This window comes from Trichosurus vulpecula, chromosome 2 (assembly GCF_011100635.1).
Source record: "Trichosurus vulpecula isolate mTriVul1 chromosome 2, mTriVul1.pri, whole genome shotgun sequence".
Classification (NCBI taxonomy): domain Eukaryota; kingdom Metazoa; phylum Chordata; class Mammalia; order Diprotodontia; family Phalangeridae; genus Trichosurus; species Trichosurus vulpecula.
Window position 1 is genome coordinate 106,291,501 of NC_050574.1, and position 14,276 is coordinate 106,305,776.

The following is a 14,276-nucleotide window of genomic DNA, read 5'->3' on the forward strand; positions in this document are numbered from 1 at the left end:
GCAGATGTTGTGGACAGAACATGAAATGTGCCCAGAATTGAACAGGAGGAGAAATGACAGGACAGATTGCCTTTTGGGAAACTGCCCAGTGTTTTTAATGACAGCAAGATTCTCCTTAAAACAAAGGCCCATCTTATTTTTCTTCTAGTTATGCTTCTTGGCTGCAAGTTACAGAATACTGGTCCCTGTAGAATTAAAGATTCAGGTCATCCAGAGGACAATGGGGTTGGGAACTGAAAGGAAAGGGAGGTAGAGGCGGGGTAGGAATTAATATAGTACCTACTATGTGCCAGGTACTACGCTAAATGTGTTTTTAAAAATTATCTTACTTGATTAATCTTCATAATAACTTTGTGAGGTAGGTGTCATTATCCTTATTTTGCTGATGAGGAAATTGAGACAAAGGTTAAGTGTCTTTGAAGTCAGGTCTCCCTGATTACAAGTCCAACACTCTATCCACTGGCCAAACGCATGGCAAGGTACAAGGTAGATGTGCATAGGTTGTAACACGTTGCCAAAGAAGACTAGCAAAAGAAAAGTGATATAAAGAATCCCTCTTGGAATCCTTGGCTTCCTTCAAAACTCAACTCAAGCACCACCTTCTATATGAAGCTTCTCCTGGTTCCCATAAGCTTCAAATACCTCCTCCCCAACAACGAATAAATGATCTTATAATTATTTTACACAACTATTTATATATTGTCTCCTCCACCAGAATGTAAGCTGTCCAAGGACAGGAACTATTTCCTATTTGTCTTTTTTTCACCAATACCTGGAAAATAGGTAGCACTTAATAAATGCTTTTTGATTGAAGTATATATACAATCAGAGAGATATATAACGGGAAAAGGAAATGGGCTCATATGTGAATAGCATATAACGAAAGCAAGGATTACAAATGATAGCTGATGTGTGCCACAGAAGCCACATAATACGAAGAGATCTAGAGAAAGATCCTGAACATAACGAATGGACCTCCTTTAAAGCAATTACATGGACAACAGCACAGGACATAAAGGTGTGGGTAAACTATAATCTATAACAATGAAGAGAGTACTGCACCAATGAGGTCACAGACCCACTGAAGTATAATGTTTTATGAAATATCCAGAATCTAAGCAGCAGTCATGCAATTTAGGAGCATTATGACATCAAAGAACAAGAGTAGCCAGAAATGCAAATAGAACCAGGAATCTAGAGCTAGAGAAGCCATCTATTCCAACCCCTTCATTTTATAGATGAGGAAACTGAAGGCCACAGAAGTTAACAAACTTGCCCAAGGTCACACAGATAGTAAGCACTAGAGAGAGGATTCATAGACAATTCCTCTGATTCCCAAGCCAGTGCTTTTTCTCAGCTACTAACTATGAGACAAATCATTTTAAAATCCTTGAGCAAATGTAGGCCAATACTATCTATCCAAAAGTGGCCATAAAAATCCAAAGGGATCTTGGAGAAAAACTCTAACGCCTTATAAAAAATGCAAGATATTATTTTATCATTTAAATATGAAGAATACTAGGAAGTGTATTGGTAATTAAGATGGGCTTTTAACACTTATTCAATCAAGTGCCCTTGAAGAATTTGGCTTCTGTTACCTTGATTAAATTAGGAGTCCTTGATGACCTCCTTGCCTCAAGGGAAAGCCTAGTTTACATGGGTTTGAGTGACATGTGTGTGACATCAGAGGCTTTTAGACCACGTGGGTTTAAGTTGCATTTTTGTAACGCTTTTAGGTCACGTGGGTGAGTTGCATGTGTGACTCACCTTTACCCTGAACAAGATATATAAACCCAAAGGGCGGCGTTCTCTCTTGGGGCTCTGAGCCACAGCAGGAGTGGCGCATGACTCTGGGCCAGCCAATGTTATGAGCTCCCCAGCTCCTGAGCTCAGATGTTGATGGCTTCTTGGGAACTATGAATTCTACTTGGTCTGTTTGTAATGTATGTTTGTAATTTGTTTGTATTTGCTCTGAAGTTCAGGGCCCTGAACTAAGTGAATGATATTTGTATGGTGAATTGAAATAAGATTGTTAACCCCCTAACGTTACTTTCCTTAGTAAAGCAGATTAAAGAATCTGTGCTGGCAGTGTTCTTGTTGTTGGGCTTGTGTTGGTCTTTCACCCCCACATCAGCTGCTAGCCAAATTGTTGCAATAGGAAGCACTGCAAAAAGTCTGAAGGTAAATAAAAGACAAGGTCCCTGCCATTTTTATACTTTAATGGGACTCAAAATAAAACAAATAAAAATATATCAGAAACAAAAGTATACATTCAGAAACAATGACAATTGTTAAGTTCTTGCCCTTTAATTTCAATGACACAATATTCTTTATTTTATGTCATTTCTGAATTCTCATATCACAAAATCACATAACTTCAGAGTTAGAAGAGAATCTAGTGACCATCCACACCAACTCATTGAAAAGAATTTTTTTTTCAATCCACTGACCCACAGACTATTGTTTCACGACCTACAACTAAGGGAAATTCACTCTGCCAAGTTAACACATTCTACTCTTGGGTAGTTGGGAACTTCTTCCTAAAACAGACCTAAATTTTGTTCCTTTCCAAAGGTAGTGCTGGAAACACACATGAAGCTGACTATTGCCATGTAATAGTCATGACAAGAAATACACTATAATGGTGGCTATTTCTCAAAATTTCATTGCTGTAACCCTAATTTACAATTTAATTGAGATTGAAGACGTGGAACGGCCTCCTATCTTCCAGATTTTCGCTTCTACTTAAGCAAGGTGACTAACAGACAATCATTTTACAAGTTTACATTTTAAAAATTGCGAAACCCATTTCTTTGTGTTCCAAAGGATATTAAAAAATTGCCACCAGATGAAGAGTAGCATATGGATTATTTTCAGGTACAAAACAGCCTATTTTTATACAAGTCCTATAGCACGTAACAATAGAACTCTATCCAGAATGAAATCAATCCATTCTATGGATATGGTTTTTGACTGGCTTCAAATCCATCTAATTATAATAATACCAAGTTCATAATTTTAAGCTTGTACATAAGAATATTTTAAAATACTTTATCGAATATCTACCTGAAATATGCAGTAAGGTTATACCATTTCTCTGATATACTGTATCAGAAAGGGACATGATCTTAGTTTTGACATCACAAGTTTTAATGAATTAATGGTAGCTAAAATATATGCTTTTGTTTTTTATCATGATATTATAATGATGAGTCCTGAAAGCCTGGGATATAGTATGTCTGTGCCTGAAGACATGAGCTTATCTGAAGCAGCTGGGTGCTTCCTTCCTTCCTAATTTCTTCATTTATCTCAAGCTTGAATTTCTTCTTAGCCACATCTATTGTACCCTTTCCAGTATGAAGATAATTCTTTCACAGAGGAAAGTGTGGATATCTATCTTAATTTACATTTGTCTTTCTCTAGTTAATCCCTGTGATTGAGGCAAAAACTTAGGTTACCAGAAACATTAGTTAAAGAAGCAGCACAGCATATTATTATGTCTGTTGGCAGAGAGGCCCCAGGAAGGAAAGTTCAAGAAAGAGTAGACTGTTTCTTGAGCCTTACAGAGTCCTTGAAGAAGCTAGTCAAACTCATAGTGTCAGCTAACATATTTTGCTGTAGGAGGCCCATGGGGCTCACTGTCCTTCTTGGGATCCCTTCTATGACAGACTCAGTTCTACTTTCCCTTTTTCTGGTTGTCCATTAGCTGCCAATTCTTTCCAACTCAGCTCTAGATGTTCCAATGTCTTCCTCTCCCTTCCTCCTTTGATCTGTTCTGTTATTTTAAAATAGATCCACTGGGCATTAGTAAATTTCCTCAATCAATCTAAATACTATTCTAATCAACAGTCATTCTAGGTTATTCAAGGTCTTCTTAAGACTTATTCTCACCTTCTTAAAGTATCAAAGCATTTTATGTCTTTAACTATATAAAGACAAAAAAAAAACGGATAAAGCAAAAACAAAGAGAATCAAAATAAGAGGTTGGAATAAATTTACTATGTATAAGGTACATCCAAAAAAGCAAGAGTTCCAGTCGCATTGTCAAAATAGCAGAAAGCAAAACAACAGTGATAAACAGAAATTACAAGAATTATAAACTATTACCCACCAAATGAAAGAATGGCCCAAATCATTCACTATGAAGTAGTGAAGTGCCCATAAAAAGAACCCAGAATTTCATTTTACACTCAGAAAATTTGCAAAGATAAGAATAGTCAATATTGGAGGAGTTATAGAAAGATGGGTATGTACTATTGATGGAGCTGTGCATTGGTCCAATCATTTTGAAAAGCAATTTGTAATCATGTGAAAAATAATAGTAATAATTTTATTGGGTCCAGAGTTTCCACTGCTAGGCATATACCCCCAATTCACCCAAAGGAAGCCAGTATCAAAGAAAAAACCTAAGAGATAACAAAATATTTATAGTAGTACTTTTTCCAGCAGCAAAGCACTGGAATCAAAACAGGTCCTCCTAAATTGGGGCATGATTAAACAAATGATGATACATAAAAAAGTACAAAAGTACTGTTTTCTTCTACTTACATTACATATCTTACATGTATCTAACTGTGTGCATGTTGTCTCCTTCATTAGAATAAGAGCTCCTTGAGAGTAGGAATGTTTTGGGGGGAAAGGGAGGTTTTCTGTGTATCCTCAATGCTTAGCACAGTATCTGGCACATAGGAAGCACATATTAAATATTTTTTGACTTCACATGTACTATAAGAAATGATGAATATGATAAATACAGAAAATCATGGGAAGACAAAATAATACCAAGTAAAGTAAGCAGAACCAAAACATATGTGTGTGTGTGTGTGTGTGTACAATAACTGAAATTTAAAAACAATAATTTAAACTGAATTTGAAGTTCAACCTAGTGTTTACAATTCATCTCCCCCATTAAAATGTAAGTTCCCTAAGGACAGAGGCTGCCTTTTTAACTTTATTTGCATCCCCAAATGCTTGTAGATTTAACTGACTTGAATGCTGCAGAATTATAACAACCAAGCCTGATTTCAAAAAAGAGAGGTGAGAAAACACCTCACTCCCTTCACTGCCCTCACTTCCGTGCAGAGGTAGAGAACAACGGGTACGGACCACTTCACATGGGAAGATTTTTTTGATATATTGGTTAGTTTTGCCAAATTTTTCTTTCCTTATTTTTTTTATTATAAGGAATGGCTTACTGGGAGGGGTAAGAAAAAAGGGTAGAAGTGGGAAATTTTTTTTAAAATATATAGCAATAATTTTTTAAAGCCTATTTCCAATACTTATCTCTGAACCCAGGTGACAAGGTACTTACAGCTCCATAACTGCTCTGGACCTTGCAAGTCCTAGTCATTAGAAATCTGAATAAAAAGGGATCTTTTCTACCTGACCTTCCCTAAATCAAAGAAATTCCTTCCCTAGATTTCAGGTCAATTAATCAGGCAAAAAATATTTATTAAACACCTACTATATATCAGGCACTGTGCTAAGTAATGTAAGTTATCCTACAAGATGGCATCTTTATCATTGCCTTTCTCAGCATTAATTCATTCAACAAACATTTATTAAACACCCACTAAGTGCATGACATTTTGCTAGATGGAAGAGATACAAAGAAAAAAGAAAAAGGAAATTAAAAACAGTCTTCACTCTCTATCTTACATTCTATTAGAGGATATAATGTGCAAAAGAGAAAACTAAGTACAAAACAATTTGAGAAAAAGACTACTAACAACTAGGGGAACAGGTACATTTTCATCAAGGAGGTAGCAACCGAACTGTTCCCTAAAGGAAGCTAAGGACTCTGAAAAGAAGAGTTGAGGAGGGAGTATATTTTGGGAGGGGGAACAAACTGCAAAAGCACCTAGTGGGACCTACCTTATTCAATCAATCAGAAGCTATAGCACGCACAGCAGCCGCATCCCGGTAAAATCATCTTAGCAGAGAGGCTAAAACAGGCTGAGGGTAACCGAAAGGCCTCAAACTACCAGTGAGTTAGGCGGACATCTTCCTCAAGCATGTGAAGATTTCCCATTTGTTCCAAAGCCCACAAAAGTGGCCGAAGCAGGCACTGTGGAGCACTTGGAGTCTGGTCAGACATCAAAGATACCAAGGTCATTCACTGCATCCCAGGCCATCACCAGCTGCCCTGACTTTTGTCTTGCCACTGGACTTTGATGACTCTGGAAGAGAGAGTGAGGCTGACAACTATGTGCACCTCTGACTCACTTAAATCCAATTCACGCACAAGTCAAGACATGACCTTGTGATGTTGAAAACAAAGGACGAACAAAAATAACATTCATAAAGCATGTAGGCACTGGGGATACAAAGACAAAAATGAAAGTTTCTGCCCTCAGGAAGGATACTTGCCATAAGGCGAAATAACAAATACACACACACCCATGCCTCAGTCAGGCTAATTTCCTCACTGTCCCCTGAAGAAACTAGGCTTACTCAAGCCTCAGAGGCTTTGCCTGTGCTGTCAGTCAGTCAACTGGCATTTATTAAGCACTTACTATGTACCAGGCACTGAGCTATTTCTCTCTATATAAACAACCTTCTTCTTCCTCCTTGTGACAAGAAGTTGTCTTCATTGATCAGAGCTTCAACTCAATTTCCACCACTTCCACAGAGCCTTTCTAATCCTCTAGCCGTACCAAGATATTTTCTCTATTTTGACCTCCTATAATTATAGGTCTATTTGGAAATTTTTTAATACAAATCCTCCATTTTTAAACTGAAGCAAACAAAGCCCAATGAGGTTAAATGATGTGCCTAAGGTCACAAAATTAGTAAGCTGCAGAAGTAGAATTGAAATCCTTATTCACTGACTCCAAACCAAAGCTCTCTCCACTCTGTGCTTTCTTGTCTACAGCACTCATTCCAGCACCTCATCATAGAGTGAATTGCTTTGTTTTTTAAATGATACTTGTTTCTCTGTTTTATCTTTCTACTAAAGTCTGAGTTTCTTGAGGAGGAAAATGATGCATTATATTCCTTCTGAATCTTCCAGATGGCCTAGAGAACACTGAGCAATAACAAAATAAATATCTGATGAACTAAAAAAAATGTGACTTTGTAAGAAAACATAGCATATGATCATCATTTTCATACTTTGTATTTACAAAAATCAAATACAGATGCTTAAAATAATCAAAGATGTACCATTTTTACAATGGCAAAAATGTTTGAAATACCCTATGTATTATAATTTAACAACAGACATACCACTTGGAAAGATGTTTTTATAATATGGTTGAATAGAATACTACATAGATTAAAATATGAAAATATCAGAATACATGGTTTCTCACTCAGAGACAGGATACAAAGATGTCTTAAAGTACTGTTTCTCATAACTGTTCTAAACATAATTTTAGGCATCATTTGATTAACATAATATTTGACATCAAATTCTAGGTAACTGGTAGCAGTTTGTAATTGACTTTGAAAGACTGAAAACCTTGGGTCACTGTCATGACTTAGCATAATAAATCTTTCCAGGTGATTTTTAAATGGAAAGTCATATGAACTCAAACTTTGCTTATGTCTTCACTTTCAAATCATAAAGTAACAAAGTTCAATGCTGGCAGCTGGCATTCTTGTGGACTGACAGGACTAATTGGCTTTGGCATGTTAGCCCCAAGAAACTTCTTCTACCACTTTAGGGCCAGACATTTGGCAAGAGCCAAAGAAAACATTTAAGCCACAGTTTCTTACCTTTTCTCTAAAGCCTTTTATTCATTTTTTTTATTTTTTCATAGCCAAATCCCTACCAATTTTGAGTCTGAAATAGTATCATTTTAAATTTGTTCATTTTTCCAAGCATAATAAATTGCATATGATAAATGATAATAGCCCTGAACAAAGTTAATAAAGATAACAGTTATTAGTACAATTTGTTTCATTTGGCTCTTTAGGAAAATACTTGCTATTACTAGATAAAGAAAACTTCAGCTGATAACTTTCCTTAAGGATGCAAGTAATCAATGTAATAACTGACAGTCATTACACTGGCTAGCAGTCAAGACCTCCTAACATTCCAGGAGTCAGATGTAAAATCATGAAGAGCTTAGCAAGATAATTTTTACTCATGAGGAAAAGAAAAAACCCATATTAAATGTATGTATTCTCAAGCCCCAGTCTCCCAGAGTTACCCAAATTAACCTCACCCACGAAAGCCCCTGACAAGTGGCAACTACCCACTGTTTCTCATTTTTGCTTGTTCAGGCCAATAGGTAGATATGAGGCACCATAAACAAAACAAAAACAAAAGGGTATGCATCCTTAATTCAATTCAATAAGTATTTATTAAATACCTACTATATATCATATATTGTGCTAGGTGATATGTAAATAAAGGCAAAAATTAAATAATCCTGCCCTCAAGGAGCTTACATTTTACTGGGAAGACAGGATGCACACAAATAACTATTATAAAAAATATACAAAGTAACTTCAGGAGGAAGAAAGAGCACAAACAAGTGGGGGCTGGGGACAGGCAGGGATCAGGAAAAGCTTTGTGTAATAGGTAGCACTTGAGCTGAACCTTGAAGGGAGCTAGGAAGAGGCACCACAAATGAAGTCCATTAATGAGTAGCAATTCTTCTGCCCTTCAAAGTCAAACTCAAGTCCTATATTCTTCATTACACCCTTTCCAAATGCCTCATTCCACAGTGATCTGCTTCCTCTGGATTCCTAAAGCACTTACTGCCTGTACCACTCATTTGGCCCTTACCTTGAGCTATCTCATTAGTGATCTTCACACACACACACACACACACACACACACACACACACACACACACACACACACACACCCCTCTGTATCCTAACTCCCAATCAGGTTATACATTCCTTGCTATTCCATAGCTCTTTCTACCCAGTACTTTTTACAAAGTAGAGGATCAATAAATGTTTGCTGCTATTAATGATAAAGTTGATGGTAAAGACATAAAATATACCACTTATTTTCTTCTACTATATATTCATCATAGGGAGTCTTAATATCTTCAAGAAATGGCCTCATGAAAATTTAGAATGTGTCCTAGTCTAACTGGAATAAAATGCTTTTGCTTTTACAGTTTACACTTTTACTTTGCAGGGAAAAGATAGGTTAGGATTAAAACACAGAAGAAAACAAAGGTATGCCGGCTATTCAGAAGCTTCATGCCTTTATATCATAAGTTTTCCATCTAGAAGAAAGACAGTGGTAGTCACGTGAACACTGAATACCACAAAAGAACGAAACTTAATAAATTTCAACAGATACCAGATGATAGTTTACTAATATGGGTAATTTGAAAATCAAAGGCAAATTAACAGTAAAACAGAAACACAGTGAATTTTTTTAAGTATGCAATCAAAACAGCTCCAAGGAAAATTAAACACTACCTGTTAAGAATGTTTTTACTGGTGTCAAAAGACTTTTAAAAAATAAATATCAATCTATTAAAGCTGAGATTTGTACTGCACTAGTGCACACAAAGCGCTTTAACCATTATTTCATTTGACCACTACAACAATACTGTGAGGAAGGTATTACCTATATTATCATTCCCATTTCACAGATGAAGTTAAGTAACTTGTACATGATCAGATAACTAGAATAAATCAAACACAAGTTTCTCCTGACTCCAGGCAAAACATTCTTCGTATATCATACTGCCTATTTTATGTTCTGATACCTCTGTCCCTCTATCTGAAGTGATTTCATTCTACCCTGTCTTCTGCAGCAGACTGCCCCTTCTCTCACGTTCATGTTCTAATTTATCTTGGACCTCTCCCTGTCCACTGGCTCCTCTACTGCCTACAAACATGCCAATGGCTCCCTCATCCAAGGGAGAAAAAAACCACCTCATTTGATCCTTCCATCCCCACTAAGTGGTTCCATATCTCTCCTGCCTTTTCTGTCTAAATTCTGTCTACAATAAGTGCCTCTACTTCCTCTCCTCTCACTCTTTTCTTGACTCTCTATAGTCTGGGTTCTGTACTCATCACTCAATGGAAACTACTCCCTCCAAAATTACCAATGATTTCTGAATTGCCAAATTCAACTGTCTTCTCGATCCTCATCCTTCTTGATCTCTCTGCAGCTTCTGATACTGCTGATCACCCTCTACTCCTTGATACTCTCTTCTAAGTTTTTGGAACACCACTCTCTCCTGGTTCTCCTCCTATCTGACCACTCCTTCTCAGTCTCCTTTGCTGGCTGTTCATTCAGATCATCTCCACTAAGCACATGTGTCCTACAAGGTTTTATCATTAGCCATTTTCTCTTCTCCCTTTACACTATTTCATTCAGTGATATCATCACTTTCTATAGATTTAATTATCATCTTTCTGTTTATGATTTTCATATCTACTTATCCAGCCCTAACCTCTCTGCTGAATTTCAGCTTTACATCTCCAACTGTCTATTAGATATCTCAAACTGGATGTAATAGATATCTTGAACTTAACATGTCCAAAACCAAATCCATTATCTTTCCTCTCCCAAACCCTCCCTAGATCCAAACTGTCCTGTTACAAGGGCATCCTCCTCCTCCTCCTCCTCCTAGATCCTCCAGGCTTGGAACCTAGGTATCATCTTCAATACCTTATTAAATCCCTTCCCCCATATCCAATCTATTGCCAAGGCCTATTAATTTCATCTTTGAACAACTCTCAAATACACCCATACCTCTCCTCTGATACTATTACCACCCTGCCAGTATGGACGCTGACCTCCTCGTGCCTAGATAACTGCAATAGCCTATTGGTCAATCTGCCTGTCCAAAGTCTTTCCCCACCCTAGTCCATCATCTACTCAACCACTAAAGTAACTTTTCTAAAATGCAGGTCCAACCCTATTCAATGAACTCTTTTGGTTCCCTATTACTTTCAAGATTAAATACAAAATTTTCTATTTAGTATCCAAAGCCTTTAATAACTTAACCCCTCCCCTAATCTTTCAGGTTTTCTTAGGCTCACCCCAATCCAGGTACATTTGAACCCAGTGACACCATCTCCTAGCTCTTCTTCACACAAGACACTCTATATCCCAGCTCTGGGTGTTTTGACTGGATGTCCCCCATGCCTGGAAGGCTCTCTCTCTCTTAATCTCCAACTCTTGGCTTGCCTGACTTTCTTCATTCAAATTCCAGTTTAAATTCTAGCTTCTACAGGAAGACTTTCCTAATCTCTTTTAATTCTAGTACCTTCCCTCTGTTGATTATTTCTTATTAATCCAGAATATAACTTGTTTGTACATAGTTGTTTCTCCATCAGATTATGAGCTCAAGGGCAGGAACTGGTTTTTGCCTTTCTTTAAATCCCACAGTGCCTGGTACATAGTAGATATTCAATAAATGTTACTAATTGACAAACCAACTGACATTTAGCATGAGGTTATAACTTTAGCTTAATAATTCAGCAATAGAGAATTTTATCTCACTTATTTTTCCTATAATCAGAGTATACTGTCATCAAAGCATTGTAAGCCCCTTAATAAATATGGTCCAAATTGCAAGGCAAATGCTTTAGTTGAGATCCAGATCATAATCATGAATGTTCCATTCAAAAACAAATAAATAAAATTTCATCTCTTTTGTAAATTCTGAATCCTTTTCTTTTTAATCTATTGAGAGCTTTCCAGATTAAATGTGTCTCCTATAAAATATATTGCCACATTTTATCTTTTTGAAATTTAAAACTACAAGTTTATTACAACAGCTTAATATTAAATATTAAGCAGTTTAAGGAGATGATACTTTAAAGAAACAAACACCAAAGTACATTTTGATAGCTTTCTCAAGTATCTGTTAAAAAATTATCTTTAGGACAGCTCAATCTATCCATGATTTCATCTTGAGATAGCTTCTATAGGCATGGTCTCATTTAAAAACTGATTAGAATACATCTAACTCATATTCTGAGCATGAAGCTTAAAACTATTATCATTATAGCCTGGTTCCCTGACCCCATATGCTTCCAACCAATCAACTCTGCACCAAGAAAACTTAAAAATCCATATATTCATAGCCAATATGGTTCTGTAACTAGTCCTAGTCTGACTTTTTTGAAATCAATTTCGTATTATTCATTTGGAACTTATTCCTCAACTTGTTTCCAATACTGGCATTCTGTCTTATTTTACTCTCAACTCCCATTCTCCATCATGAATGTGTTCCTCTTCCACAGTCCTGCCCAAGAACTCAGGTCCTCTGGAACCAAGGGTCCCCTCTTGGTCTCATCAGTCTGGTCAGAGGCTAGTAAATTCCTCTGTATCACAGCCTATATATTTAGGGCCACATTACTGGCTAGGAGACCAACAAACACTGACTACTTGCATCTGAATCAGAAGTACTTGCTCTGGAACCACCCCGACAACTTATTTCACATGCCTGCCAAGAAACTCCCCTGCTGCCCACTGTTACCTCTGTTAAGACGCCCATTGAGATTTCCAACTAATGCTTGCTACCACACTTCAGACATTCCAACCATCTGTCAAGATTTCCTTGATGTGTCTACTACTGGGTCCATTCTGGACTGCATACCCTGTTTTTACTGACTTTCTTTAGTCTCAAGGTTCTGGTTACCTTCAACTGCCCCATCTAACAGTCATTTAGCCACAATAATAAATAATAAAAAATTTCTCTTAAGACCAACATATTCTTCTAAGACTTTGGACTATTCTGACAACAAAATTCTTCTACTAGTCCATGGACAAAGCAGGGAATGAAGAGGCAGGTCATCTAAGTTTCAAGTCACTAATGATTAAAGTCATTTAACCTCATTTAAAATGAGAGCACTAAATTAGAAAATTTCTAGGGTCTGTTCCCACAATATACTTCTACAACTCTAATTCCAACAGCTACTTGTGCTTTTGTTGTCCATAAGTGATTCATCCTACATATACTACATTTTACTATACAGTAAATCAACCCCCTCATATTTCCCATTAGTTTTTTCTACTCATATATAAGTTTTTCCACCGTATCTATAAGCAATCACTGCCTAGGACTATTGCTGCTCATCTACAACTCTGATAAAATGTCTCTGATGAAAGAAGTACTTTTCTATAAGTACCTCTCTACTTATTAGCTAGCTGTTTGACTTTGGACTAGTCATCTCCCTTTGATGAGCTTCAGTTTCTTCAAATAACACTTGCCTCCTGGCTATTTCACAGGGTTGTAAAGCTCAAATGAGATAATAAACATATGCACTTCACATGCTATATAAAGCTACACTATTCTTATTACTGTTAAACTTCACTTTCCACCATGGTTTTGAGACTATATGAAATATATTATAATGACACTACTTACCATTTTAGAAATGACTTTTTATTACAATATGTGCTAAATAGCTTAGAAAAGGATTGCAGTTGTATGTGATCTGGTGACTATAGTAATCATCAATAATATTCAAGTATTAAGTAATAAATCATAATCAGCTCCCAATTCTAGCATACATTTTCAATAACAATCCTTGTGATCTCATTTCTGATTCATAAAGTATTTTTCAATAGAATATCTGGTTGATTCCAAAGGCATGTATGAAAATCCTAAGCAACATTACCCACTTCATATTTTCCTCAACTGTTTAACCACAGTGCTGGTATATTTTTCGAAGTCCTTAAAAAAATCGTTTATAGTACTGTGCTCTCTCACTATAGTATCTAATTTAACAAAATTCTTAAATACACATTAGGTAATATTGCCTAGCCAATGGTTAATGTATTATTCTTTAACTTGTCTTATCAGCAATTTACTTAATTTTAGAATTTAGATAAATATTGTAAAAATGGCCTTAAAAGTTCTTCAATACAAACATTTATCTTTAGTTAGTATTTTTCAGTGTATTAGCTTGACAATATAAACTAGGCCAGACAAAACTGCAGAATTTCAATTTAGTGAAAAGTTCTTCAATTTGCACCACCACCACCCCCGACAGGCTGTAGTTATTAAATGTGCCCAAGATGTAATTGCCAAAGTATAAGTGTTTCAGGGTATAAAATAAATCCATCAAAAAAGCTCAGCCCTCTCCATCACCAAGTCTAGAAAATGAAACAGACTATATGGAACAGAAACAAATTGAATAGTAAATTGAGAGGGTTTTTCAAGGATTGTTATTTAAAGCAAAATAACTGAAAGCAAAAATGGAAAATGTTGTAAGACTTAGGTGGGGCTATTTAGCCAATTAAGATGGATTTTTAAAAACAGATCACTTGCATCAGCCTTAATGAAAAGATTACTTACCAAGTTGGCCATATAAATTGTTAACAGACCTCTCCT

General features: G+C 36.3%; 1 protein-coding gene across 1 annotated transcript in view; it reads right to left on the reverse strand.

Annotated features, from left to right (window-relative positions):
• The window catches only part of TMEM135 (transmembrane protein 135), a 347,914-nt gene that overhangs the window by 238,317 nt on the left and 95,321 nt on the right, over window positions 1–14,276 (reverse strand). Inside the window, exon 4 of the mRNA XM_036747191.1 lies at window positions 14,241–14,274. Coding sequence (XP_036603086.1) covers window positions 14,241–14,274 — 34 coding nt within the window. The remainder of the gene's footprint in view (window positions 1–14,240; window positions 14,275–14,276) is intronic.